At 42.2% G+C, this 26,975-nt stretch overlaps 2 protein-coding genes across 2 annotated transcripts; both read left to right on the top strand.

The window, feature by feature from the left end:
• Positions 1-4,161: 4,161 nt before the first annotated feature.
• On the top strand, positions 4,162-5,137 carry LOC148850807 (dehydrin DHN4-like). Its single transcript, XM_088946203.1, has 2 exons — positions 4,162-4,488; positions 4,594-5,137. The coding sequence occupies exons 1-2, from the start codon at positions 4,300-4,302 to the stop codon at positions 4,771-4,773; spliced, it is 369 nt and encodes a 122-aa protein (XP_088802329.1). The 5' UTR covers positions 4,162-4,299; the 3' UTR covers positions 4,774-5,137.
• A 2,367-nt stretch (positions 5,138-7,504) lies between these two features.
• IMPL2 (inositol monophosphatase family protein) lies at positions 7,505-20,699 on the top strand. Its single transcript, XM_088946201.1, has 9 exons — positions 7,505-7,968; positions 8,084-8,162; positions 8,242-8,336; positions 8,445-8,494; positions 19,184-19,308; positions 19,443-19,509; positions 19,667-19,756; positions 20,179-20,290; positions 20,432-20,699. The coding sequence occupies exons 1-9, from the start codon at positions 7,632-7,634 to the stop codon at positions 20,500-20,502; spliced, it is 1,026 nt and encodes a 341-aa protein (XP_088802327.1). The 5' UTR covers positions 7,505-7,631; the 3' UTR covers positions 20,503-20,699.
• Positions 20,700-26,975: the final 6,276 nt, after the last annotated feature.

Here is a 26,975-nt window from a genome sequence, read left to right as displayed (position 1 = left end):
TCAATATCATTTTATGAGAAAAAGGGGTTACATAGGCACCACATCAGAGAAAGCGATGCTTCAAACGACACCCTCTCGCTTGATACCATTTTTTCAAGAAAAATATTGTTCTAGGCCATGCTTTGAAAATCGGGAAAATATGGTCTAGAGCAATGCCAGATTCAATGTTTTCTGATAAAACGATGCATTATTGTCAGTAGTGCAATGATGTTGCATCAATGTGACATCATCTTGGACGTTGGATATTGAAAATGTTGTTGTCACCACTGATACCAAACAAAACCATTGGTGTTTTCTTAGAAGACAGCCTATGTGGCAGCACCAGTTCCCAAAAAAAATAAGCATTGTTTTCTCAAAAAATGGTGCTTACAACTCCACATGCCCAACACCATTTTTATAAGAAAACGGTGCGATGTTTTCAGCACCTACTTAGTTTTTTTTCTACCACAAATGCTTTGAGTTATCAAACACAACAATGGTACCCAATGTTGTTGTGTTTTCCAGCACCGATGCCAAACACCTACTTAGATTTGTTTCTACCACAAATGCTTTGAGTTATCAAACACAACATTGGGTACCATTGTTGCTTTTTCAAGAAACGTTAAATTTGGTGTTGCTAATATAAATGTCAACATCTAATCCAATGCTTATATTTTTTTAGTACAATTAGTTGTTTGATGTAATATGACAAGACAATTTTTTAAAAAATTGTATTGGCCTAAACAAAACATTGCAAATAGAATTGACAATGATAATAAACACAACCTAAGTAGTAGCAATCAGGAGTGTCAAGAGAACCATTTTGGGTTGGACCCCATTTTAAATCAAAATTAATCTGGACAGAAAAATCAGACATATTGAGTTGGATTAGTCCAGACTTAAAGATCCAAAGTATTTAATAGATTGGATTAGACATGGATTTACATTGGATTGGATCGAATTGAATCAATATCTAATCCATTGATAGAAGATAAAAATATAGATGTCAATGGACCAGGTTTGAATTGAAACTGATCTACACTAAAGCTAATTTGAAATAGATTGGATGGTTCAAACATTAGATTTGAGTGGTCCAAAATTCTCCAAAATATTCATAGGATTAGATTACCTGGTTCATCTGTACTGGACTCGTGTTGTTGGACCGCATCACAAATTGACACCGCTATAAATATGGCAATGGCAGTTTCCTGGGTTTTGCTTATATTAGATGTAAATCCAAATTATCCAAGTGGATAAACCTTAACCACGATCAAATTGGATTTCTCTTTTTCTTTTTTTTCGGTCAACACAGATAAGATGAAGATGAAAGTTGCTTTTAAACAGATATGCCGATTCGATGGTTGAAATCGTATTCAAAGAGGATTTCCAGATTGATTAATTAGTTGTTTGGGCGGTTCAGATTGATATCTACAGGTAGTACAAACAACCCTTATCCATGAATGACACAGTACTAGTCTATTTTGTGGAAATTTTATGATGGAAAACAATGTTTAACGCAGACAAGAAGAGAACGAAAGGCACTTCTCTTTCTCATGTTAGGGAGATTGGGGAAAGACATCTAGACGATTTAGAAATCTTCCAGCCAAATATTGCTCTAATCTGTTATCACATCTGCGCCTCATAAAGAGTGCCCCACAGCATTTCCTAATTGTGTATTGAAAACATATCTCACTGACAAATTTTAGAAGATATTTCCAATACAGGCTGAGATGTATATGTCGGGCGCCCTCTGTAGGACGCAGATGTGATGCAGGCATAATTCACCATGTTACTATTTGAATGCTGCCCTTGTCCATGCAACAGGTGAAACATGGTGGTCATGTAGATTCTAGAGAACTCAAGGTGATTTACGGATTATTTAGAGAATATTTAAATTTTCATTTCTTTTATATTATGTTTGGTTTGAAGAAAAATATATAAGAAAGGAAGGAAAAGGTGGGAAAACCTTTCCCTTCAATCTTTTCTCTACTTTTTCTTTCAAACGAGACAGAGTCTTAGTAGAAAGTCAAGGTTGATTCACAGTTAATTCAATGGTGATGTAAACCGTCGATAGTCTTTCTACACTTGACGATATTATGGACTTGGTCTTCTATATCTGCAATCTTTGTATTATTTCATATCCATCAATACTCTAACTCATTCCCTATCTATTATGGTTTAGAACTTTTTGGCTTTCTTGTTCTTTCTCTTTCTTTTCTGTTATAATTTTCAGCTACTCACTTGGCATTGGTGGAACTAGTTCAAACATCAAATGTCTGAATTTGGATTTATTTTTCAAAAAGTGGGTACTCAAATCAATCTTACAACTTTTGTAACTGTACATCAACAACATCTTTATTCATGTTTTTATTGGGGGTGTTTTTTTTTGGATTTTGAGAGGGGTAAGTTGGTCAATGAGATTTTAATTCACATTGGCCAAGAACCCCATGTTCTTTTTTTAGGTTAATGTGGGGACTAGGAAAAATTTATTTTCCTTGGTATCACTTACCCCATCTCCTAGGTGGGTAAATAATTTTCTCACATTGGGGGAAATTGCCAACACTTGAATGAAACAAAAATGCCTCTTGTAATAATGGATTTTTATGACTAAAATAGTCTTTACCTTATTTACATGGAAAATAAAGAACATGAGTAAGGTAAGTGTATTTACCCATCAAAAAGCGAACGGGCCTAAGGGTAAAATACAAAAACCTCTCCTAGAATTTCTAACAATTATAAAAACCTCCTCTATAATTTCATTTTAATAAATACCTCCCTGAACTTTTGAGAAACTTGACAAAAACCTTCCTTCTGTCACCTTTCCAAATGGGAAATGTTAGACTGATACACCAATTTTTTCTAAATGCCCATTCTACCATTTTATAAATTATTTTATATACAAAATTACTAAAATAACCATGTTTTATTTTAACAAAAACCTCCTTTAACAGTTATCTTCAAAAGTTTTTGTCAAGTTAAAATAGGGTTATTTCAGTTATTTTGCATGTAAAGTAATTTATAAAGGGGTGGAATGGGTATTTAAAAAACTGGTCATCAATTTAACATTTTTGGTATAGAAAGATGACAAAAGAGAGATTTTTGTCAAATTTTTCAAAAATTCAGAAAATGTATTTATTAAAATAAAAATATAAGAGAGATTTTTATGATGGTCTGAAACTTAAGGTTTTTATATTTTACTCCTTTTATTTATGAAGATATTTTTAATACACAACTTCAAAAAGTGCCAAATGGGTGTTAGGACAAATTTTGTGGGAATCAAATCTGATATCTAAAGGTACTTTTATTTTAGGGAAAATTCCCAATATGTATCCTATACTTTGGGCCTAATGACACTTTAATCCTCAAATTTTAAAATATTGACAATCTAATGCCTACTATTAATCATATATTAACTTGTTGTTAAGTGACAATTGAAAAAAATACAAATATCCTTCAAGTGTCATTTAATTTTTTTTTATCAACCATCTAGACGTTAACCAAAAATTAACAGACAAAAATCTTTACCTAAGAAAATTGAAATCACGTTTGAATAGACATTTTGATAACCTAAACTTTCTTAAATAAAAAATAATATTATAATATTTTAAAGTTTCAAGACCAAAATGGCAATTGACTCAAATTACAATACTAATCGAGAATGAGATCATTACGTTGAGCGGTTGAGGTGTGCCAGTGCCACACCGACCCACACGGCCATGCAGACAACCAGAGACATAAATCCGACCGACTATACTTCTTAAAATCACTTCATTCGTTTAATTCAGCTTCCTCAATTGAATGTATCTTTGAAACGTGGCTATTAGCTCCACTTTCCGTAGGTGGCATGTCTGTACGTACATGGAGCTGAATACTGAAGTTTTCTTTTTATCTTAAACCGACAACAGGAGACACGTTTTACTTTTGTTCGTCGCCACGTACCCTGGAATTAACCCTTGCGTGGCATGTCTGTACGTACATGGAGCTGAATACTGAAGTTTTCTTCTTATCTTAAACCGACAACAGAGGACACGTTTTACTTTTTGTTCGTCGCCACGTACCCTGCAATTAATCCTTGCGTGGCATCATCTTTTAGCCCATATTTTGTTAACAAGGCACGTGTATCAATCCGCATGGCGTTCTCTACACATTCCTACACGACCTCTTTGTCTATTTAAACGGCAACCCGGCTGTCAGGGAAACTATACATTGATCAGTCAATCTGTTTCTGTTGCTTTTTATTCACATTCACAGTTTTTCCAGCTACCTCGTTCACGGTGGTATTCAGTGTTCTAGTTTACGTCCTTCTCTGTAAAAGGAAAAATGGCGGATTTGCGAGACCAGTACGGCAATCCCGTTCACCAACCGGGCACAGGGGGCGCTCATCATGACACTGGCTCTGGGATGGGCACTGGGGGTTTCTATGGCACGGGCCACGGGATGGGTGCCCAAGCCGGCATCGGTGGTAGGCAGAAGCAGATTCATCGCTCCGGCAGCTCGAGCTCTAGTTCGGTAAGTGAATACAGTTTCTTAGTTTATTAATTACTGCTGATTTTGTGGATAACTGTAATTTGTTATATATGAATCTTAATTATTACGATGGATGGATGGATGCAGTCGGAGGATGACGGACAAGGTGGAAGGAGGAAGAAAGGATTGAAGGATAAAATAAAGGAGAAGTTGCCGGGAGGGCGCAAGGAAGAGCAGCGGCACGACGCAGGAACGGAGCAGCAAACCCAGGAGAAGAAGGGAATGATGGACAAGATCAAGGAGAAACTACCCGGCGGCAACCGCTAGATTGCGATGGAGACGAGTGGGAGACGAGTGGGCCGGTGTGGGCTTAGGCTGCCTTTTCCTACTTTCTACTTTCTTAGTAGTAGTGGTAGGCTCGTAGCTGAAGCTCGTCGTTTGCTGTTTAGTCTTATTATCACCAAAAGACTTTTAAAGCCTATACTACATATGATGTCTGTGTGAATGTGACTGTATATGTAAGTAATAAACCGGACTGTCGTTGACTTCTTGCTTGTTATTGTTCTCATCAGTACAAATTATATATATATATATATATATATATATATATAGAAAAAGATGGATGAAGGAATACTGTACTTTTTTCTCTTTTTTAAATTTTCTAGCACTCTGCTGCTGCTCCTACTACGTACATACCTGAGTTGTGGACAAGTCAGTAGTCACTAAAAGTTTTAATAAACCGGACTGGTTTGGAGGACCGGCCGGGCTGACAATCCTCACCGGGTTGGGTCCTCGCGACTGGCTTTGGGTAATACCGGCCCGTTATCATGCTATAACCAACTAATTAGCCATGAGGATTGAGGACAATATTGATGGGGATCAGCCCAAGTGAATACTTCATACTTGTAGAAATCAACAACATCATGGATTGGAGACATCCATCTTTCAACTCATAAAAAATGGGGGAAAGGAAACACAGCTACAAGAACATTCAATTCGGCATTTTCTCAACAGGTTACATGGTTAAACTCTCCAGACCGGGGCAGTTAGGCCAGTTTGGTTTGTCATATGCATGGAAGTGCCGGTTGCTGTCTTAGGTGAGGTCTTTAAAATTACCATTTACCACTATACATGTTTATTGGTGGATTCCATCCATCGGTTAAGTCGGTGGTTAAAAGCTTATGCTGATAGGCATTGACCACCGGCCTTTGGGTCGAATTTTACACTGTCTAAAAATGCTTATTAGAATGAAAATGAGAAATATAGGGTTCTTAGTCCCGTTTGGCATCAATTCTGAGAATTCTTATTTTTAGAAGGAATTCTAAGAATTCTCATCCAGAAAATCACTGGATGCATTTGGGACATTCATCTTATTCTTGCTTCCCAAGATCAATTCTTCAAATGGAAAATATACAAATCACTATTTATCATGGTTTCACTATCTTCCCTTATTTAAATTCTAAAATGAATCAAGAGTAAAAGGGAAGAAACAATACCACTTGTAAATCAGCACAAATTTCAATCACCATGACATCTCTGCTTCATTTTTCAAAATCATTTTTTTACACACTTATTTTTGACAATAAAGATTAACCCGTTTAAGATACCGATCAGCAAACGAGACTCTCAACCGAGAATCAACTCCATTGTTTTCCTTTACACGACAATGACGCTTCTGAATGTTTATTTGCTTCATTCTCCAATACCATCATTTTCCCCCAATATTCGCATTCTCTCTCTCTTATCTAAAATTTCGCGTTCAGTGTTTTTCATATTATACCATGTCTTTTCCGTCTCTCTTTTATATATCATACCATTTGTTCTTGTTCTTGGCTCTAGTCAGTTACTAGTTATGATTGCTTACAGTATACAAATTATTATGACTAAAAGAACACCTTAATTATACAAAACAAAATAGTTATTATGATTAAAAGAACATCTTAATTATACAGAACAAAATAAGTTGGATTGGATATGTATCGTATCTTTAAAGTCAGGTATTTTTCATGAGGGCGTATGAAGGGTGTACTAGGGGGTATATTGGGTATATCAATTGATGTTAAAAATTGGAAAAAAAATAAAGGGGGAAAATATATATATATATATATATATATATATATATATTATATTTTTTTTTGAAATAAACTTTTTTTTCACCCTTAAATGCAATAATTTTAAAACTTCAAACCTAATATGGCAAAAAAAATTTTATATTTAAAATCACATTTTTTTTATATTATGAATAAAAAATTAAAAAAAAAATCTCGTTTACAAAGACTTATGATTTATTTATCATTGAAATTTCTTTTTTAAGTTTTTTGATTTTTTGATGTTTTGATTTTAGAATGTAAAAATAAATAATAATTAATTATATATTATAATAATTGAATAATATTATAATCCAATGGATATCATATCCACATAATAATTGAAATATTTTTTTTAATAATTATTTTATTTTTATATTTTTTAAAATTAAAAATAATTAATAATTAATTATATTTTATCATTTGATTGAATATATTATAAGCGTATCGATGATCTATCATAGAAAATTTTCGCCATCCTATAAAACTTAAGTGTTATTGTTGTATTTTATGATTTATTGAAATATTTATAATATTTTTATATGTATCTTAATTTTTTTCGATACACATACATATTTAAGACATATTTCAATATATCTTTTAAAATTACTCTATAATCCATTTAACATTTCTAATATTTTAAACCTTGATTAGATACATCAAAACTGGGTCCTAATTTTGAAATAAGATGCTTTAAAACTAGCTCGAGAGTCGAGAGCAGTGTTTTCTTTTCTGGGTCCATGGGCTATATAAGCGTGGGGAGCCCAACCCATAAGTCCATCATAACCAATTCCTTCCTCCTGCAACCGCCAGCTGGCAGATTCACACGAGATTCTTTTTGCAACATCGTATCACGAGACGAGACCTACAGCAGTACAACTTGGAGGTCCAATTAGACAAAGCAGTTGTGCCACGTGTACGTACATGGTGACGCCTAAAGTCATAATCCGGTGCATATATCACCGTGAGCCTGTGACAGTGCGCAATGAATCAACATCCACCGTACTCCTGAAGCCATCTCCTCTATCTCTCTCTGCTTTTCTTTTTCCCGCCTATTTAAAAGCCTTTCGGCCCTTTCTTCGCCGGCCGCCACTGCAGATGTATACGCATTCTCATTTTCTCACTCAAAACCCGACGGTTCTCCCTTTCTGTTCGAGTTCATCGAAACTTTTCCCCAACAGTCGAGGCCTTCCATTCTCGAAGAATCTATCGAACTCTGCCCTAGATATTATCGTATCTAGGCAGAACAGATTTTCTACCGAAATGAGCTTGAATTCGAAGCTCTCGAGTCAGGTAGAAAGTGTTCCCTTAGGGTTTAAAGAGGAGGATATGGATCGCTTCCTCAAGGTCGGCAATAAGGTTGCTGACGCCGCTGGAGAAGTGATCCGGAGATATTTCCGTAAGAGCTTCGAGGTTCTCGACAAGGAAGACTTGAGTAAGTTATAGAGATTGAATCATCATAACTAGGATTTGTTTTTCTCCGCTTCTGAAGTTTTCCCCCGTTTCTAAAAGTTATGGTTTGGTATTTCTCCGAAATGAAATTGTAATAGGTCCTGTAACGATTGCTGATCGAGCTGCCGAGGAATCCATGGTTTCCATCATCTTAGAGAACTTTCCATCTCATGCAATGTAAGTAGGTCGTCCTAACGAAGACGTAGAATCTTGCATTAAATCCATATGTTGAACTTTGTAAAGAATAGAATTGCAGTTACGGAGAGGAGAATGGTTGGAGGTGTCAAGAGAAAGCTGCAGATTATCTTTGGGTCTTAGATCCGATAGATGGGACAAAGAGTTTCATTACAGGTTCTTTTTTCTTCCCACTCTGTTTTGAATTAGCTTAACTGGGTTATAGTCTTATGGAATTTTGGAGATTATCAGATAAGGTTACTCTCATCGTTCTACTATTTCCAGGAAAACCTTTGTTTGGGACTCTCATTGCTCTTGTGCATAAGGGAAAACCGGTATGCTTCACCATCACAAGCTTTTGCCTCCGTAAACTAAAATTGAAGGGCCGCATTTGTTTCATTTAAGATATCGATGTTCGATTGAAAGCATAGAACATTGATCATTTAACATGCTTGCAAATTTAGATTCCTTGTTTACTGTGATTATTGATGGTGCGTAATCCGGCCGGTCCTAGCTGTCAACGACCTTGCTTATGAACGGAGCTACATGGAACCTGAAACGGTGAAGATGAGGAAATTCCGGGGGAATCCGGTGAGATTGTTCCGAAGCTCAAGTTACAATTCTCTCAAAGGCAAGATAAAACTAGATGGCGCAAAGTTCACATACTTTGTTCTTGGGGGGCAGGGAGCCTTTTATAATCATCTCGTGCACTCACTCCTAAGCTTCTGTCAGGTCGGGTATGATTATCTCTGCGCTCTGGCCAGTTCGGATGTCATCACCTCTGCTGGGACAGAACTGCCACTTCTCTCTTTGTCGGAGCCGTCTCTGCAACTAGAGATGGCGGTAGCAGGTGGCCGTTGGAGTGCGACTGTCAAGCGTCAAATCCCAAGTCAGTCGGGTACGCCGCCCCTGGGTGCGGACTTCCTCGGTATCAGGCGAGGTACGGTTGTTCAGTTTGGCGTCTTGGAGGTGAAGTGCTGGAGTGGTGAGCGAGGTGAAGTCTTGAGTTCGGATAGGGGAGTGTCCCGAACTCTCATGGGTCGGGCCAGTTCGGGTCGTTGCCTTGTATGAGGCTCGGGGCCTAAGGGAGAGTTCGGGCTCCTTGTAGGGAGTTCGGGCTCCTAGTAGGGAGTTCGGACTGTTGGTAGGGAGTTTGAACTGCTAGTTCCTCCTTTCGGCGCTCGCGCCTTGGGCGCACTGTTGTGCCGAGCTGTTGCCTTTGCCACGTGTTGAGTGATTACGAGGTCGGGCCAAATCTTCCTTCATCAATTGCCCCCCACTCCTCGTGCTAAGGGTCTTGCCCTGGCGCGGGGAGTTCGCGAAGTGGTAGGTGGATTTGTCCCGTACTTTGAATTTCGGTTGATTGATAGCGTGAGGTGCGTTGTGAGGGTTCTTTGGGGTATTTTGAGCGCCCAAAAGACGGGAAACGTGCCGACCTGCCTACAAAGGCTGACAGACGTGGCGGCGCACGCTTATTTCAAATTTCAAAAAAGCGCGCCGCTGGGAGACGTGACAGCGAGTCTTTTCAAATTTGAAAAAATGCGCCGATGCCGTTTTTAATGCGATGAGACGTGCGCTGGTGTTCTGTTAGTTTCAAAAAGACTTGTGCTGGCGTTCTATCAGTTTTATAAAGACGTGCGTTGGCGTTCTGTCAGTTTCAGAAAGACGTGCGCCGATCATATCTCGGTCTCGGGGGACGTGTGGTCAACGCGACTGCGGGCCGTCGGATTGGCTTTGATCTGCTTTGTTGGTTCTCGGTCACTGTGGGTATAAATAGTGGGGGACCCCCATCGTTTTGTCACTTTTGCGCTTTGCTTCTTGAGCTCGCGTCCAGGCTTTTAGTTTGCACTCAAGATTTTAGCTCGTGTTTCAAATTTCCGTAGTCTATTCAAGCCTTTTTCCGGGTGAGTACTTTCCTGGAATCCTTCTCCTCCCGATGTCTAGCTCGGATAGCTCAGACAGTTCTTCAAGGGGGTCTGATGCAGGTTCTACGAACCGAGTTGCATCCCCCGACGGTCTTAGCGAACCTGAGGTAGAACTTGAGGAAGAGTTCGAGCCCGTAGGCCGAGTCACCTCGGGTAGTTTGGCGTCCACCTCTCGTCGAGGTCGGACGTTAGACAAGTTTGGTCCCTCGACCATGACGCCCGAGGGGCTCCAATCCCTTATTACCTATTACAACTTGCTTGGGGAGTACGCCTACTTCATACCTCTGGGTAGTTTTCCTTGGGAACACGGTCCTGAAGAGATTGTGATATTCCGGGAGCAGCTCGCTTTGGGGCTGCGACTGCCTTTCCACCCCCTTCTTGTCGAGGTCATGAATCACTTCGGCTTTACTGTCGGCTAGCTTCACTCGAACTCCATTCATAACTTGGTGGGGACAATCTCCCTATTTTGCGAATTGGGCTTTCCTTTAGACTTGGAGATATTCTCTTCTATTTTAATGCTTAAGAAGCAAGCGGGTCCCCTTCCCAGGCGTAGGCGGGCGTATTACCTGTCTCCTCGCCCGGGTTTTAAGCTCTTACATGATCTTCCCAACAAGGTCCCGACGTGGAAGCGGGACTACTTCGGGGTGTAAAGTGTACTGGGGTGGCCGTTTCAAACCGGGTGGGGGATGGCCGCCCTTGACTCCGGTGTTACGCTTGATAAAGAGACAGTGAAGGGCCTCCGACAATGGGCACGAGTAGGGCTAAAATGCCATCCGTATCTGACGCAGGCCAAGCTCATTGCGGCCGGCCTAAGTTCGGGTAGGTTCCTTGCTCAAAGGTTTCTTGTTTTGCTTTGTTTTTTTGTTTTTTTTGATGCCGAACCCTTTTTTGCAGGTGTGATGGGCTTAGAAAGGACTTGTGATGGGCACTTGTTTCAAGGTATGAAGAGGAGGAAGCGAGTCTCCAAGCGAACTCGTGCTGAGCTGCCCCAAGATGCGGAGCCTGAGGTACCAGACTACCCGTCAGAGGATCTGCCCAGGGAGCCCGAGGTGGCTCCTCCAATGCAAGAAGCGGCAGGGGCCCCTTATGCCGAGACTACTCACACGGGGGCTCCTGCCTACTCTAGTGCTCTCGCTTACTCTGGGTCCTCTTATACGCGAGCTGGGCCCTCAGGCTCAGAAGCCCAAGGGGAATTTAGGAGCGTGTTGTCGCTGAACTACGCTCTTCAGAAGAGTAGGGAGGCCACCTTCTCTGAGGAGGTCGCGCGTGTACCGATCTTCCTTTGAACCAGGTGGCCTATCGTGCTGTCACTCATGCCATTATGGTAAGTCAGATTTTTTGTCTGGCTCTTTTGCTTTTATCCCTCTTGCTGTCGTTCTTCTGATCACTTGTTCTTTCCTTTTGGTAGGTGAACTCTTCGATCCATGCCTTGGCGGCCTAGGTGGAAAGGAGCTTGAGGCAGGCGCGAGTTGCCGAAGAGGCTCTCCGTGCTGCCGAGACGACATCCCAAGCTGCTGAGGCAGTTGCTCACGTTGCACATACCAGACATGCGAGGTCTTAGAGAGATGCCGAGGCCATGGGAGTAGTGGTGAAGCACATGGCGGACATGAGGCTGGATCTGCAGCATCAGGTTGAATACCTTTAGGAGGATATTAGGGTGAGGACGCAGATCTTTTCTCAAGGCATCGAAGATGCCAAGAAGAAGGTCGTTGATGAGTACATCACCTTGCCGCGCTTTGATGACCTGAGCTCGATATCAGTGCCATATCCACTTCGCGCATAACTCAGGAGATGGCCAACGCTGCTGATGGTGAGCCAGATTCCGAGGGCGAGGCAGGACCTTTGGGTATCGTTGAAGAGCCTTCTGATAATGAAGAAGTAGCTCCGGGCCTGTGAAATGTAATTTTTTTTTCGAAATGTACACTCCCTTATTTCAAAATGGAATGACTTTTCTTTTGGTTAAGTGTTGGTTGTTCTTTTTCCCGAACTGATCGTATTTGCTTAACTGACCATGTACCCGATCTGTTTCTTGCCCGGGTTACTGCACTTGCACGGCCTGTTTTGGTGTTAATACTTAGTCTCTGAGATGCCGGTGTCCCTGTTAATACTTAGTCTCTGGTAGCGATTTTGTCCACTTCACTTGGTGGTTTATAGGTAGTATCGCCTTAAGTTGACGATGTTTCATGCTCGGGGTACTTGTTTGCCCTCTAAGGTTTCGAGCTCGTATGCCCCCTCGAGCGCTCTCTTTACTCTGTAGGGCCCTTCCTTGGTCCAAGTTTGCCCACGCCGGGTTCGGGTACCATGATCTTACGGATGTGCGTGAGGTTTCTTACCTCGTCCAGTAGGTCGAGGTTGGTACGTAACTCGTCTCCGTTTGTCTGATCGTCATATGCTTCTAGTCGTAGTGTAGGTATTTCGATTTTCGCTGGGATTACCTCTTCAGTGTTGTAGGTGAGGTTAAAGGGGGTCTCTCCTGTGGCGGTTTTTTCCGCAGTTTGGTGAGCCCATAGAACACTTGGTAGCTCGTCCGCGGAGGATGGCTCTGTTCATTACTTTTGTCTGACCGTTTGCCTGCGGGTGTGCGACCGATGTGAAGTTCTGACGAATTCCCATATTTTGGCACCATTCTTGGAACTTGATATCCTCGAACTGTTTGCCGTTGTCGAAGATCAGTACCTAAGGTAGCCCGAAGCAACATACTATGTTCTTCCAAAAGAAGTTCTGTATGTTTCGGGTTGTAACTGTTGTTAGAGGTTCAAATTCTATCCACTTTATAAAGTAATTTACTGCCACCACTAGGAACTTTCTCTCACCTGTTGCAGGCGGGAATGGCCCTAGGAGGTCGATCCCCCATTGTCCAAAGGGCCATGGACTGGTGATGTACTTGAGGTCGGCAGCAGGATGATGGTGGATATTGGCATGCTTTTGACACTTGTCGCATTTTCTAACGAGCTCGACAGCTTTTGCCTTCGTCGTTGACCAGTAGTATCCTTGTCGAAGTGCCTTTTGGGCGAGGGCTCTGCCCCCAGGTGTCCGCCGCACAGACCTTCACGAGTGTCGTGGAGTACGAGCTCGGCTTCGGTAGGTCGCAAGCAACGCAGGTAGGGGAGCGTGTAGGACCGTCGGTACAACCGTTCGTCTATTATGACGTATTTGGCTGCCTAGCGCTGCACCCTCTTGGTTGCATTGCAGTCCGCAGGGAGGGTTCCATCTAGCAAGAAGCTCGCGAGTGAGTCGATCCAGCTCAGCTTTGCTTCAAGGACGGGAGCGACCTCTACCCCACCGAGAATGCTAGGCCGAGGTAAGTCCTCTATGTACACGGTTCTCATGGTGTTGTGACTCGTGTTGGCTAACCGGGACAGGGCGTCTGCTTCAGTGTTCTCTCTGACCTCGGGATTTGCCTGATGAAGTGTGACTGGAAGTTGAGCAGAGCCTCCTTTACTTTTGCCAAGTATGCGATCATAGAGAGCTCGCGTGCTTCGTATTCGCCCGTAACCTGGTTGACCACGAGCTGGGAATCAGTGCAGATAACTATGTGCTTTGCTCTTACCTTTTGCGCTAGGTTCAGCCCGGCTATCAATGCCTCGTACTCCGCCTTGTTGCTGGATGCCGCGAACTCAAAGCATAGTGCGTATTCTAATTTCGTGCCACCCGGGCCGCGTAGGACTATTCCAGTCCCGTTGCCTTGCTGGTTCGAGGAGTCATCTACGTGAAGGATCCAGGGCTCCTCATCCCAGTTCGCGTTTGGCCTAATCAGGAGAGATGCCACACTGGCTGCTACTTCACGGGGTTCAGACTCTATTGGCTTGGGGGCTCTGGACTCACTCAAACTGGGGATCTCGGGCTCAATCGACCCAGGGGCTTTGAGGTTGAACGTGCACTCGGCGATAAAATCTGCTAAGGCTTGGGCCTTAATAGCAGTTCGTGGCTTATACTGGAGGTCGTATTCGCCGAGCTCGATGGCCCACTTCGTCAGCCGACCGGAAACCTCGGGCTTGAGTAAGACTTGCCTCAGAGGTTTTTCAGTTAAGATGATGACGGTGTGAGCCCGAAAATTTGGGCGGAGTTTCCGAGCTGCAACTACTAGTGCGTGTGCTAGCTTTTCTATCTGCTGGTATCTCGTCTCTACTCCCTACAAAATTTTACTAACATAATAAACAGGCTGTTGGACCCGATCTACTTATTTTATTAGTACCGAACTGACCACCTCGTCACTTGCCGAGAGGTACAGTTCTAAGACCTCGCCCTCCTCGGGCTGGCTAAGGTTGGCACAGTAGCGAGGTAGCTCTTTAGCTCGTCGAACGCGAATTGGCAGTCTCGGGTCCATTCGAACCCTTTGCCTTTGATTGCCTTAAAGAAAGGCAGACAGCGGTCTGCCGATTTGGACATGAAGCGGCTCAAAGCAGCTATGCGGCCATTTAGCCTTTGAACTTTTACTTTTTGGGGTGGTCTCATATCTAGGATGGCCTTTATCTTGTTCGGGTTGGCCTCAATACCACGCTAGTTGACAATGTACCCTAGGAACTTACCCGAGGTGACACCGAAGACACATTTGTTGGAGTTCAGTTTCATGCTAAATTGACGTAGAATTTGGAAGACAGAATCTAAGTCTTGTATTAATTCCTGTGAGAACTGCGTCTTGAAGACCATGTCGTCTTCATAACATTCTATTTTCGTGCCAATTAAGGGTCGAAACAGCTTATTTACAAGTCTTTGGAAGGTCGTCATAGCAATTTTCAGCTCGAAGGTTATGACCTTGTAGCAGTACAGGCCGAATTTGATTATGAAGCTGGTTTTTTCCTCATCGGACTGGTCCATCCTGATTTGGTTGTAGCCTGAGTAGGTGTCCAAGAAGCTTAGCAACTCATGTCCCGAGGTCGCGCCCACTAGGCGGTCAATTCTGGGGAGGGGGAAACAGTCTTTTGGACAAGCTCGATTCAGGTCGGTGTAGTCGACGCACATGCCATTTGCCGTTTGCCTTTTTCACCAGTATTGGGTTGGCTACCCAGCTTGGGTAATAAATTTCCCTTATGAAGTCCGCTGTGAGGAGCTTTTCGACCTCCTCGTCGACCGCCCTCTAGCGTTAAGTTGCGTTTCTTCTGTCTAATGGGTCTGACTACAGGGGCAGTGTTAAGTTTGTGAGTTATAAGGCTAGGGTCAATACCGGGCATGTCGGCCGTGGACCATGCAAAAATATCTAAATTTTGAAGTAAGAAACTCACTAGTTCGGTTCGTAGAGGCTCCTTGACGGAAGCACCGATCTGTAGCTTTTGAGCCGGATCCGTAGCCGAGGTTGGGATTGCGGCCGTTTCCTCTGTGGGTGAAGCTCGTTCCTCACCCTGCTTCGTAGGCTGCTCCAGCTCGAGGTCGTTGGCTACCTTGGTTTTTCCCTTTAGGGCGGCAACATAACACTTGCGGGACTCAAGCTAGTCGCCCCGCGCTACCCCCACACCGAAGTCTGTGGGGAACTTCATTGCCAGATAATAGGTGGAGACCACTGCTCGCAGAATATGCGTAATTGGCCGCCCTATTATGGCATTGTATGGGGAGGGGGTCGCGACCACCAGGAAATCGTGGTTGAGTCTGACCGCACAAGGTCATGTGCCGACTTCCACAGGTACTGTTATCTTTTCGAGGGGCCTGACTTCCTCTCCGCTGAAGCCCACCAGAGGAGTGTTTGTGGGTTTCAACTTGCTTCTCTGCAATTGTAGCTGGTCAAATGCCGACTTGAAGAGGATGTCTGCCAACTACCTGAATCCACAAGTACGCGTCTGACTTTGAAGTTGCTAATCCTTAGTTTTATGACAAGTGCGTCATCGTGAGGATAGTGGACACCTCGCGCATCGTCTTCCATGAATAAGATCGGTTCTTCTGTCTTCAGCCTCTTTGGAGGGTTCTGTTCTTCTCAGGCTGCCTCGCGAACTAACGTCCGGGTTGCTGCCGAAGTACACCCTGCTACCATCGAACCTCCCACTATCACATGGATGGTTCCCCAAACTGGCCTCTCTTCCGGAGGCTGTTGTTGCAACGCTTCGGCTGGTCTTTTACTGGATTCGGGGGCATCCTTTCCGTGCTCCCCTTGCCGACCTGCCTTATTGTTATTATTATTATGCTGTACAAAATTTCTCAAGTATTCGCGACGAATGAGTCCCTCTATCTCGTCCCGGAGATTATTACACTGTTCGGTACTATGACCGTGATCTCTATGAAAACTACAATACATTTTTATTTCTCTCGTTTGGATTCCCCTTTAGGCGAGGTGGCCACTTTACGTATGGGGCGTCTTTGATCGTCATCAAGATTTCGGTCCGCCTCGTGTTTAACGGCGTGTAGTCAGTCCGAACTGCTAAGGGAGCTCGGGATGGCTAGCTCGGCTTCGCCTCCACGGTTGCGGGCTGTCTTGCTACCATGTGCCATTTAAACTCCTTGTGTGTTACTCCGCTCTTGGCTGCCGCAAGCTGTACTGCGGGATATAATCGCGGTATCTGCAAGCACGCTTCATTGAACTGCTTGATGTAGCCCCGGATGGATTCTCCTTCTCTCTAGATTACTCCGAAGATGCTTTCCTCGATTATGGGGCACCGCTTGCTGGTAACGAAGTGTGCGGTGAAGACCTGCACGAACTGGGTCCATCTTCTTATTGACCCTGGGGCTAGGTTCCTGTACTAGGTGCAGACCACCCCCTGAAGGTGGTGGTGAAAGCCACGCACATGCATGATTCACTGGCCCTAGTGAGGTGCATTTGGGACTGGAAAGCATTGACGTGGTCGTTGGGGTCAAAGGACCCATTATACTTGTCCAAAGGTGGGAGCTTGAAGTCTTTGGGCATGGGGACTGTCAGGAGTTCTGATGCGAGGGGGGAAGGAATTGAGAGAATTGGGGCAGCTTTTACCTCGTCCAAGCTCGTCTCTTCCTTACCTCTGACCTCGGGCAGGACACGGGTGGCAGTTCGACGACTTCGCTGGCGTCTTCGTTGAGTGGGCCTGGTACTGGTGCTGCTGGCCTCTGTGTTGCCGAGCTCGATGGGCCCGGAATGTTGGTAGTCTGCTGCTAGGGTGCTGAATCGGTTCTCTCTGAGCGGGAACTCAGGCTTGGAGCGTCGAGGTGCTGACTTTGTGGGCGAGGTTCCCGACCCGCCTGCGAGCTGCGAGGCGGGGGTGATTTTCCTTTCCCTTCGGCCTGGGGATGAGGCCTGGTTGTTAGAGGGGTTCTGGAGTTGGGAAGCTTCTCCTCGGTGAGGGCGTCCACCCTAAAGGGAGGCCTTAACCGTCTTTGGAGCAGGGTGCCGAGGTGGAAGCAGTGACTGGTTCAGGGGTAGTTAGGGGAACTGCTGTTGATAGTGATGTTGAGAGAGGTGGTGTAGTACTTGGTGCTGTTGGAGTTGATGCTGCTGGAATTATTGCATTTGGGCTTGCATTGCCCGCATGCATTGCATCAGGTCGTCAAACTAGTTCTGGCGGGTCGCCAGGGGGACAACAATTGGTTCAGCTTAAGTTGTTTCGATAGGGAGTGGAAGAGGGACGTTCATGGCAGGAAGGTTTACGGGCGCCACTGTTCGTGGCGCATTCAAGCTGGGGATCCCATCCACCGGAAGGGGGATGGTGAACTGTTCGATGCACACCACGGGGACTTGGAGTTGTTCCCTGGTGGTGTTTGTCTTTGTGCCACGTCTGGCATTGCTGGAAGAAGCCATGAGTGTTGGGGTTTTTGGAAGAAGAGGAGGTTATGAGAGTTTTAGAGGGAGGCTTTTAGAAGCGTTCCCACAGACGGTGCCAATTGATGGTGCGCAATCCGGCCGGTCCTACCTGTCAACAACCTTGCCTCTGAACGGAGCTACAGGGAACCTGAAACGGAGAAGATGAGGAAACTCCGGGGGGAACCCGGTGAGATTGCTCCGAAGCTCAAGTTAGAATTCTCTCAAAGGCAAGATAAAACCAGATGGCGCAAAGTTCACATACCTTGTTCTTAGGGGGCAGGGAGCCTTTTATAACCACCTCGCACACTCACTCCTAAGCTTCTGTCAAGTTGGGTATGATTATCTCTGCGCTTCGGCCAGTTCTGGTGTCATCACCTCTGCTGGGACAGAACCGCCACTGCTCTCTTTGTCGGAGTCGTCTCTGCAACTGGAGATGGCGGTAGCAGGTGGTGGTGGCAGGTGGATGTTGGAGTGCGGCTATCAAGTGTTAGATCCCAAGTCAGTCGGGTACGCCGCCCCTGGGTACGGACTTCCTCGGTGTCAGGCGAGGTACGGTTGTTCAGTTTGGCGTCTTGGAGGTGAAGTGCTGGAGTGGTGAGCGAGGTGAAGTCTTGAGTTCGGAGGGGAGTGTCCCGAACTATCATGGGACGGGCTAGTTCGGGTCGTTGCCTTGTGTGAGGCTCGGCGCCTAAGGGAGAGTTCAGTCTCCTTGTAGGGAGTTCGGGCTTCTAGTAGGAAGTTCGGGCTTCTAGTAGGGAGTTCGGACTGTTGGTAGGGAGTTTGAACTGCTGGTTTCCTCCCTTCGGCGCTCGCGCCTTGGGCACGCTGTTGTGCCGAGCTGTTGCTTTTGCCACGTGTTAAATGATTACGAGGTCGGGCCAAATCTTCCTTCATCGATTATGTTCTTGGAGAAGATAGGCAGGGAAAAAAAATCTCTTAGTAGTATCAAGTAATGTCCCGTCAAGAAGGTTGAGACGCGGGAACCAAGTGTTAGTGAGGTAGTAGGAGCAAAATTACTGTACTAATAATGGCTGCACTTCTGAGGCACCAAGCATCCGACTTGTAGATAATTAAATTTAAGTACGGAAGCAGAAATTTATAACATTATTAATTAAGTAATGATAATTTAGCGTAGGTGGGGAAGCCCAACTCTTTTCTATCATTCCGTCTCCTTCTGTTCTGGGGATCTTAGAGAAAGGTTCATTTTTGTGGTCTTTCTTCTTTTGATGCCATGTATATGTTATGAGAAATCTATATTGGACCAAGGTATATTCTTTATGCAGCCTTTTGAGTAGTTGTATGTCAACTAAAATTTGTAGCTGTATTAAGTGATACACAAATTCCATTGTTGGTTTCGGCCCGAGTATTTGGACATGGTCTAATTCCAACTCATTTATTTTCAGATTGTTGGCATTATTGATCAGCCTGTTTTAAGAGAAAGGTGGATTGGGATAAGCGGGAGGAGAACTACACTGAATGGACAAGAAATATCGACACGTGCCTGTGCAAACCTTTCTCAAGCCTATTTGTATGTTTTCTTCTCTGTGCTTCCTGTATCATAGAAAAAGTGACCTGCTTTTCTGCAAGTACTCTATTTTTTCAGTTAAATACAAAGTCCCAGGACCACAGGATGTTCATCTCTCTCCTCGCTTTGCTTTTCAGGTACACAACAAGTCCTCATCTGTTCATTGGAGATGCTGAAGAGGCATTTGCTCGTGTTAGAAGCAAGGTTAGTTTCGTAGTTTGAAATAGATAATCCGTCCACAGTGATTATCGTGGTAATGTGGTTGCTATCCTGAATGTTATAATTATCTGAATTCTTACAACATTAAAAGTGCCTACTTATACTGATGATGTTTCTGTGTGTCATTTGTAATGGTGTAAAGGTGAAAGTGCCACTGTATGGCTGTGACTGTTATGCCTACGCTCTCTTGGCATCTGGTTATGTGGATCTTGTTGTTGAGTCTGGTCTCAAGGTAAGATGTTTGCCATATTATCTCTGTTACTCGTATTAAACAAGTACTCTCCTGGGTGTGCGTGCTTGCAGAGCTAGCTAGCTGTTTCTGTTAGTTATATGGTTTTACTGTGATTCTATGAGTCTGTCTGGTTGAGGAGTTAGGCATGGATGGTCACATAAATGGTCAAAACTTTGGAGCCACATTTTGTGGCCATGGGCCCTGGCGCTTACCAGAAAGGAGTGGAAAATGGTGCTGCAATCCAGTTTTATGGAAAAGACCCTTGTAATTGGACACTGGTTGGCCTTCATACTACCTTGTAATTGGATGATCCTCCAGTACACAATGTGTATTAGTTTTGATTGTTCATTTTCCGTTCATCTGGAAGATATACTTCTGAGTCTAATAGATCTATTGAGATGGTAAATATTTTGCTTTTTCAGCCATATGATTTCCTTTCACTGGTTCCCGTCATCGAAGGCGCTGGTGGAGTAATAACTGATTGGAAAGGACATCATCTTTATTGGGAGGCCTCTACTCATTCACGTGCAACAAGTATTGCTATCTAAGTCCTTTTCTAATTTCCGAATCACTTCATTTGCATATGTATTGCAGTGGGAACCGATGACAGACATGCCTTATACAGGCTCTAATATGTAAGTTTGCTTTGGCCTTCTGCTCTTGTTTTTCTCTTAGGTTTTAACGTGGTGGCAGCAGGAGATGAAAAGATTCACCAACAGGCTTTAGATTCATTGCAATGGAAGTAAAGTTGGGCATTATTCAAGACGAAATGGTATGTAAGTGGAAACTAGGGATTGACTTCATTGGGTATTAATATTATCGTGATAAGTAACATGAATCTGAAGCCAAAGGCAATGGAAATCCTCTACAAGCTGATTGGAAGTTTAAGATGTAGAAACTATATAGCTGATTGGAAGGAATTAATAATTTTCCATTCTGTGAAGTTTAAGTATTTGTATATTTGATTTGGCACTGCTTGTTTTATTCTTAAAATGTCAGATAATATTAGGAAATTTGTCTTAGGCAAGGTTCAAAAGTAGCTGAAATGCAAAGAGTATCAGTAGGATGGGTTTAAGAAACATGTTGAGCTATGTTTTGGACATACCCTAGGGAAACTCGAACCTAAAAATTATATTAATAAAATTGAACCTGATTTTTTTTTTTGATAAATGCCCTCGTTTTGGATAACTATAGACAAGAAACATATGTTTCAATAGATTATGTGAAGTGTGGACTACTAGAATGCATCAAGGAAACGTTGGGAAATAGTAGAAGAATTAAAAAAATGCCTAAATCAAGAAGAACTATTAATTTCTACAATCATTAACTATTTTATTTTTTTATTTTTTGTTAATGTTATATTAATAAGAAAAGGTTGATAGAAATAGTTCAGAGACTTTTAGCTAATAAGGTAGTTCAAATTTGAAATAGGCATGTATATATTGGTTTGTAACAATTGATATTAATTTGTAATGGTTTAGTATGGATTTGTAACTGATGTAATGCAATCTAGCTCCTCCCAGCTGGAGGTGATCTGGCTACCAGCAACGACGGGAACTGAGGAACCTACAAGAGATAAATCAGAGAACCCATAGGGGTTTACCCGACGATGTCACTCCGATGGTTAAGTTAGCACCTAGTTGTGAGTTAAAGATGATATTAGAGAATGGGAGAGCTAGAGGGCTGATATTACCTTCACCTCTTCTCACCCCTGGGGGGTGAGGCCTTTATATACTGGAGTCCTCGTGGGTTTGGTGGAGTAGTTCCTGGATTTCCATTGTGATGGGATTTGTTTTCGTGTTAAGTGGGGATAAAGCCATCAACCGGTAAGATTGCCCATTTTCGCCAAAATCGGGGAGTGTGTGAGCTAATATAGTTGTTACAAGTCATAATCCTGTAAAATGCGGGGTACAGTGGTGAGATCCTTAGAATTATCACGCGGCGGTCGGTCTGACTGGGAAGCGAGTTGCCTGTGAAGTGGCGAACTACTTGTGGCAAGTTGCCTATGACGAGTTGCCTGTAAGTGCCAGGTGTCATAATGTCATTGGAGGGCCAAATTCGCCCTCATCATTTGTCCCCCACTCCCAAGCTGAAAGTAACTCAGCGAATGGAGTAGATTTCTCCTTTTGGCTCGGAATTCGATGAGCTCATAAGTGTTGATTCAATTCCTTAGGATCTGGGAGTTGCTTGGAAGTGAGTTGCCTGTAAGGTGCCGATGTTTCTGCCAGTTCGGTACTTTATCCCTTGGGCTCTAGGAGCGATTTATAGTCCACTCTTGTTGATTTTGTCCATGTCGAAGAGGCGATTGTGTCTTAAGTGCTCATGCCAAAGAGGCAACTTTGACTAATTCACCCATGTCGAAGAGGCGACTAGGACTAGGTCACCAATGCCGAAGAGGCCACTGGGTCTTAAGTGTCCATGCCAAGGAGGCGACTGGGACTAGCTCACCCATGTTGAAGAGGTGACCGGGTCTTAAGTGCCCATGCTAAGGAGGCAACTGGGATTAGCTCGCCCATGCCGAAGAGGCGATTGGGTCTTAAGTGCCCATGCCGAGGAGGCGACTTGGACTAATTCGCCCATGTTGAAGAGGCGACTAGGACTAGGTCACCAATGCCGAAGAGGCCACTGGGTCTTAAGTGTCCATGCCAAGGAGGCGACTGGGACTAGCTCACCCATGTTGAAGAGGTGACTGGGTCTTAAGTGCCCATGCTAAGGAGGCAACTGGGATTAGCTCGCCCATGCCGAGGAGGCGATTGGGATTAGCTCGCCCATGCCGAAGAGGCGATTGGGTCTTAAGTGCCCATGCCGAGGAGGCGACTGGGTCTTAAGTGCCTTTGCCAAGGAGGAGACTAGGACTAGTTCACCCATGTCGAAGAGGTGACTAGGTCTTATGTGATGAGGAAGTCTTTTATCAGTTTGTTAGTTTGCGCCTAGGCCAGGCTGCCGGGTCGGCGCATGTGCCAGGCCACCCGGTGGGCGCCTTAGAGCTATGATTGCACTGCATCAGCCTTGTAATGCCGGTCACCCACTCCTACAAGAAGCTACTAGGAGCTCGACCTTCGGGGGCAACACTACTAACTTTAGGTCGTCAGCTCATACAGGAGCCTTGGAAGGCTCGACCAGCAAGGGCGCCCATGTAGTCTGTTGGCCGCCAACTCCCGCAGAAGCCATGAAGAGCTCATCTTTGTAGAGGGGACATCGCAAAGAGGATTGATGTGGTTTTATCTGAATTAAAAGTAAAATTGGTAGAGCTGCTTAGTCTGTTAGCTCCCTGCATAGTCTTTGAGTTCATAAAAAAATGGGAACTATAAAACGAGAGCTTCAGTTTCTAAAAAGTGAGGACTTAGCTTTTTGGGAGAAGAGGACTTAGCTTTTTGTAGGATGAGAACTTAGCTTTTTGTAGCGTAATTCCCACAGACGACGCCAAATGATGTAACACAATCCAACTGTTCCCAATTGGAGGTGATCTGGCTACCAGCAATGACGGGAACTGAGGAACCTACAAGAGATGAATCAGAGAACCCGGGGGGGAGGTTTACCTGGCGAGGTCACTCCAATGGCTAAGTCAGCACTTAGTTGTGAGTTGAAGATGATATTAGAGAATGGGAGAGCTAGAGGGCTGATATTACCTTCACCTCTTCTCGCCCCTGGGGGGTGAGGCCTTTATATATTGGAGTCCTCGTGGGTTTGGTGGAGCAGTTCCTGGATTCTTGCTGTGATGGGATCTGTTTTCGTGTTAGGTGGGGATAAAGCCACCAACTAGTAGGGTTGCCCATTTTCGCCTAAATCGGGGAGTGGGTGAGCTAATATAGCCGTTACAAGTCATAATCCTGTAAAATGCGGGGTACGGTGGTGTGATCCTTGGAATTATCACGCGGTAGTCGATCTGACTGGGAAGCAAGCTGTCTGTGAAGTGACGAACTGCCTGTGGCGAGCTGCTTGTAAGTGGTAAGCTCACAGGCGAGTTGCCTGTAAGTGCCAGGTGTCATAATGTCATTGGAGGGGCAAATCTGCCCTCTTCAGTAACAATTAAGGGTCGGTACTACGTAAGTATTGTTTGTGATGGTCGAGTATGGTTTGTAATTGTTGAGTAAGGGTCGGTACTCGGTAAGTATCAGTTTGTAATGGATGAGAAGGGAATTGTGACAATTGAGTATTGTTTGTGATGGTTTAGTATATTGGTTTGTAACCATTTATATCAATTTTGTTTTGGTTGTAATAGTTGAATATAGATTAGTATGGTTTGTATCAATTGAGTATTGGCTTGTAATGGTTGAGACGTTGAGTAATGTTTTTTAACAGTTAAGTATTTGTTTGTAATAGTTCGTAGCAGTTGACTATTGATTTGTAACAGTTGTATTGATACAAACCGATAGTCCTACCCTTTTTTCTACTCTCGGCATTTTAACAACTGAGAGTGAGAGGGATCAGAGGCATCTTCCCAAACTTTGAAAACCCCCAAACTCATCTTGATCGGTATATTTATGCATCTTCATGACCCTGGATATGGACATGATACCCCCTATACGCACCCATACCATGCGCATTGATATTTTGATCCTCGGGTATAATCAAAGGTTTAAAGTATCAATATGCTTGTGAGCATGTAAAAACCTTGACTCTCCCATCCAAGGTTCAAAATTTCGTTATGTATCGGCCCATATCGGCTGATACGTTTCGTATCTTTGAGGTTCCGGCATGGGGAATGGTACCAATTCCTTAGTACTGTTCCTTTTCATCATGCCGGAAGTGTATCATGGCCGTATCGGTAATGTTTCAGTGAGTATCAGATTGTTTCGCTGTTGTATCGGCCAATACAATGTGCTTTTATTGTGAAAAAAAAAAACTTCATTCGAAAGCCCTCTTTTTTCCCCAAATCCTCTAGAAACCTTCATACCATTCTTAGAGATTGAAATCTAGCCAAAGTTCACCAAAACATCCACAAATTTATAAGATCTAATAAGTTTTTCAAAATTGTTAAAAAATTAGTGGAAATACGTTTTTTTTTCAATTTTTTTTTACAATCTCAGCCAATGTTTTTGTGTTTTTTTAGTTTGGATGCTTAGAAACATCTTTGTATGTTGATATGCTATTCTTGTGCAAATATCTCACTTATTTTGCTCCTATATGTAGATTTTTGTGAATATTTATTTGAAGAAATTCCAGAATAGTAAAAAATCTGAAAGAAATGAAAATTTTAGATTTTTGTTGTGATCTACCTCTAAAAATTGATTATGTTGCAGATTTATAGATGATCTACTATGTCCAAAGATCAATTGAAATTTCTTCTAAATAAATGATTTTTTTAGTTTTTTTTATTTTTTGGAATAATATATAATATATAGATAATTTCTTTAATTTTATGTGATCTAACCCTATAGGTTGAGTATGTTGTAGATCTAAGATTGACATCAATATATTAAAATATCATGTGAAAATTTTAACTTGTTTTTTTTTATATTATAAATATTTATTTGTTTCTCTAATTTTTTGTTATGATTTAAATTATAATAATAAATATATGGATGGTCTATTATGTCCATAAACCCATTCAATTTTTTTGTTACATATTTACTTTTTAAATTTAGTTTAATTTTTAGAATAAAACATGCAAAATAATTATTTGGATAAAAATAAATAATTGTTTAGTTTTTGGAATGAAACATGTCAAAATAAGTATTTCATCTATTATGTCCATAAATCCATTCCATTTTTCTGTTACATATTTACTTTTTTTAATTTTTAGAATAAAACATGCAATAATTATTTGAATAAAAATAAATAATTATTTAGTTTTTAGAATGAAACATGCATAATAATTATTAATTTTAAGATAAAAATAATAGATGTCCATGAAGCCATTCAAAAAAATATTTGTTTAATTTTTAGAATAAAACATGTAAAATAATTATTTAAAAAATACTGAAATTGTTTGATTCAATAATTACAAATTTTACATAATTATTCGATTCAACAATTTTTAATTGTTTAATTGGATTAGATAACACTTGGTAAAATGTTTAAAACAATTAAAAAGAATTTTTTGTAATATTTAAAAAAAACAGAATAAAATGCATTGATATATTTCACATGATAATCCATAATTTGAATGTAAATATAATTGTGGCCTAAAAAATATGAAAACAATTATTATTTGTTTTATTGGATACTTGTATTAGATAACAATTGAAAATTCTTTTACTAACACATTAACACTTAAAATTGGATAATTTATATAATAATTGAATTTTTATGTGATTCATGTAAGGTTGTAAAAATCATATTGGGATTCAAATGTTGAATTTGTAAATTATAATAGATTTAAAATTTGAAGTTGGAACTTGAAAGATTGGAACTGAATTAAATACTTTATTAAATAGTATGTTTTTGTTCCCATTTGTTGATTATAAGGTCTTTTCATAAAATCCATTAAAACACGTGATTTTTATGTATAAATAGCTCAGTTAAGTTTTATATTTAGTGATATTGATGTTTATTTATGATTTATTAAAGTATTTATAGTATTTCCATGTGTTTCTATGTGTATCTTAATTTTTCGTCCATATCCATGCATATCCCAATACGTCTCTTAAATTTGCCTTTCCGATACACAGCATTTCCGATATTTTAAACCCTGTTCACATCTTTTAAATTTTTAATTTTTGTGGTGGGCTATTTCTATCATACATACTTTGAATCCCAACTTCAGCAATCGGCATGATACCTTTTTCGTATCAGTAGTAAAACAAAAAAAAAAAAACTAAAAACACTCTTTGCATGATGATGCATTTGTGTGAATGTTTATATATTTAAGAGATGGTTCAAGCATGTAATGCCCAAAATCAATAATGAATTCCATGTGAAAGGTACCGAGCAATCGGTTCGCAGCCCTTGTGTGGCATCATGGCATCATCATTTGGTGTTTCGGACCTTTTGGTGCTGTGGCGCACTCAGGTGTCATTCAATCTGCGTCACCATTATAGAAAACTTAATAATTTGTAGTATTTGTAGGCTTAAACTTAATGGTTTTGAATATTGCCACGCCCTTAATGTATGTGGCTAGTTTTGGCCCAAACTGAGCAAAAATGGAAAACCTGTTGGTCCATGGTCAGCCAACTCAAATGGCTTAAATAACAATAGTCAGATGATGTCCGATAGTGTTGCAAAGGATCGGAAATATGTGGATTGAAATTCGATTTGTTTATATTTGGACCTGAAT

The sequence above is a fragment of the Nelumbo lutea genome, chromosome 5 (genome assembly GCF_056320005.1).
Source record: "Nelumbo lutea isolate HS-2025 chromosome 5, American lotus-T2T, whole genome shotgun sequence".
NCBI classification, from domain to species: domain Eukaryota; kingdom Viridiplantae; phylum Streptophyta; class Magnoliopsida; order Proteales; family Nelumbonaceae; genus Nelumbo; species Nelumbo lutea.
This window is presented reverse-complemented; position numbering and strand designations above follow the sequence as displayed.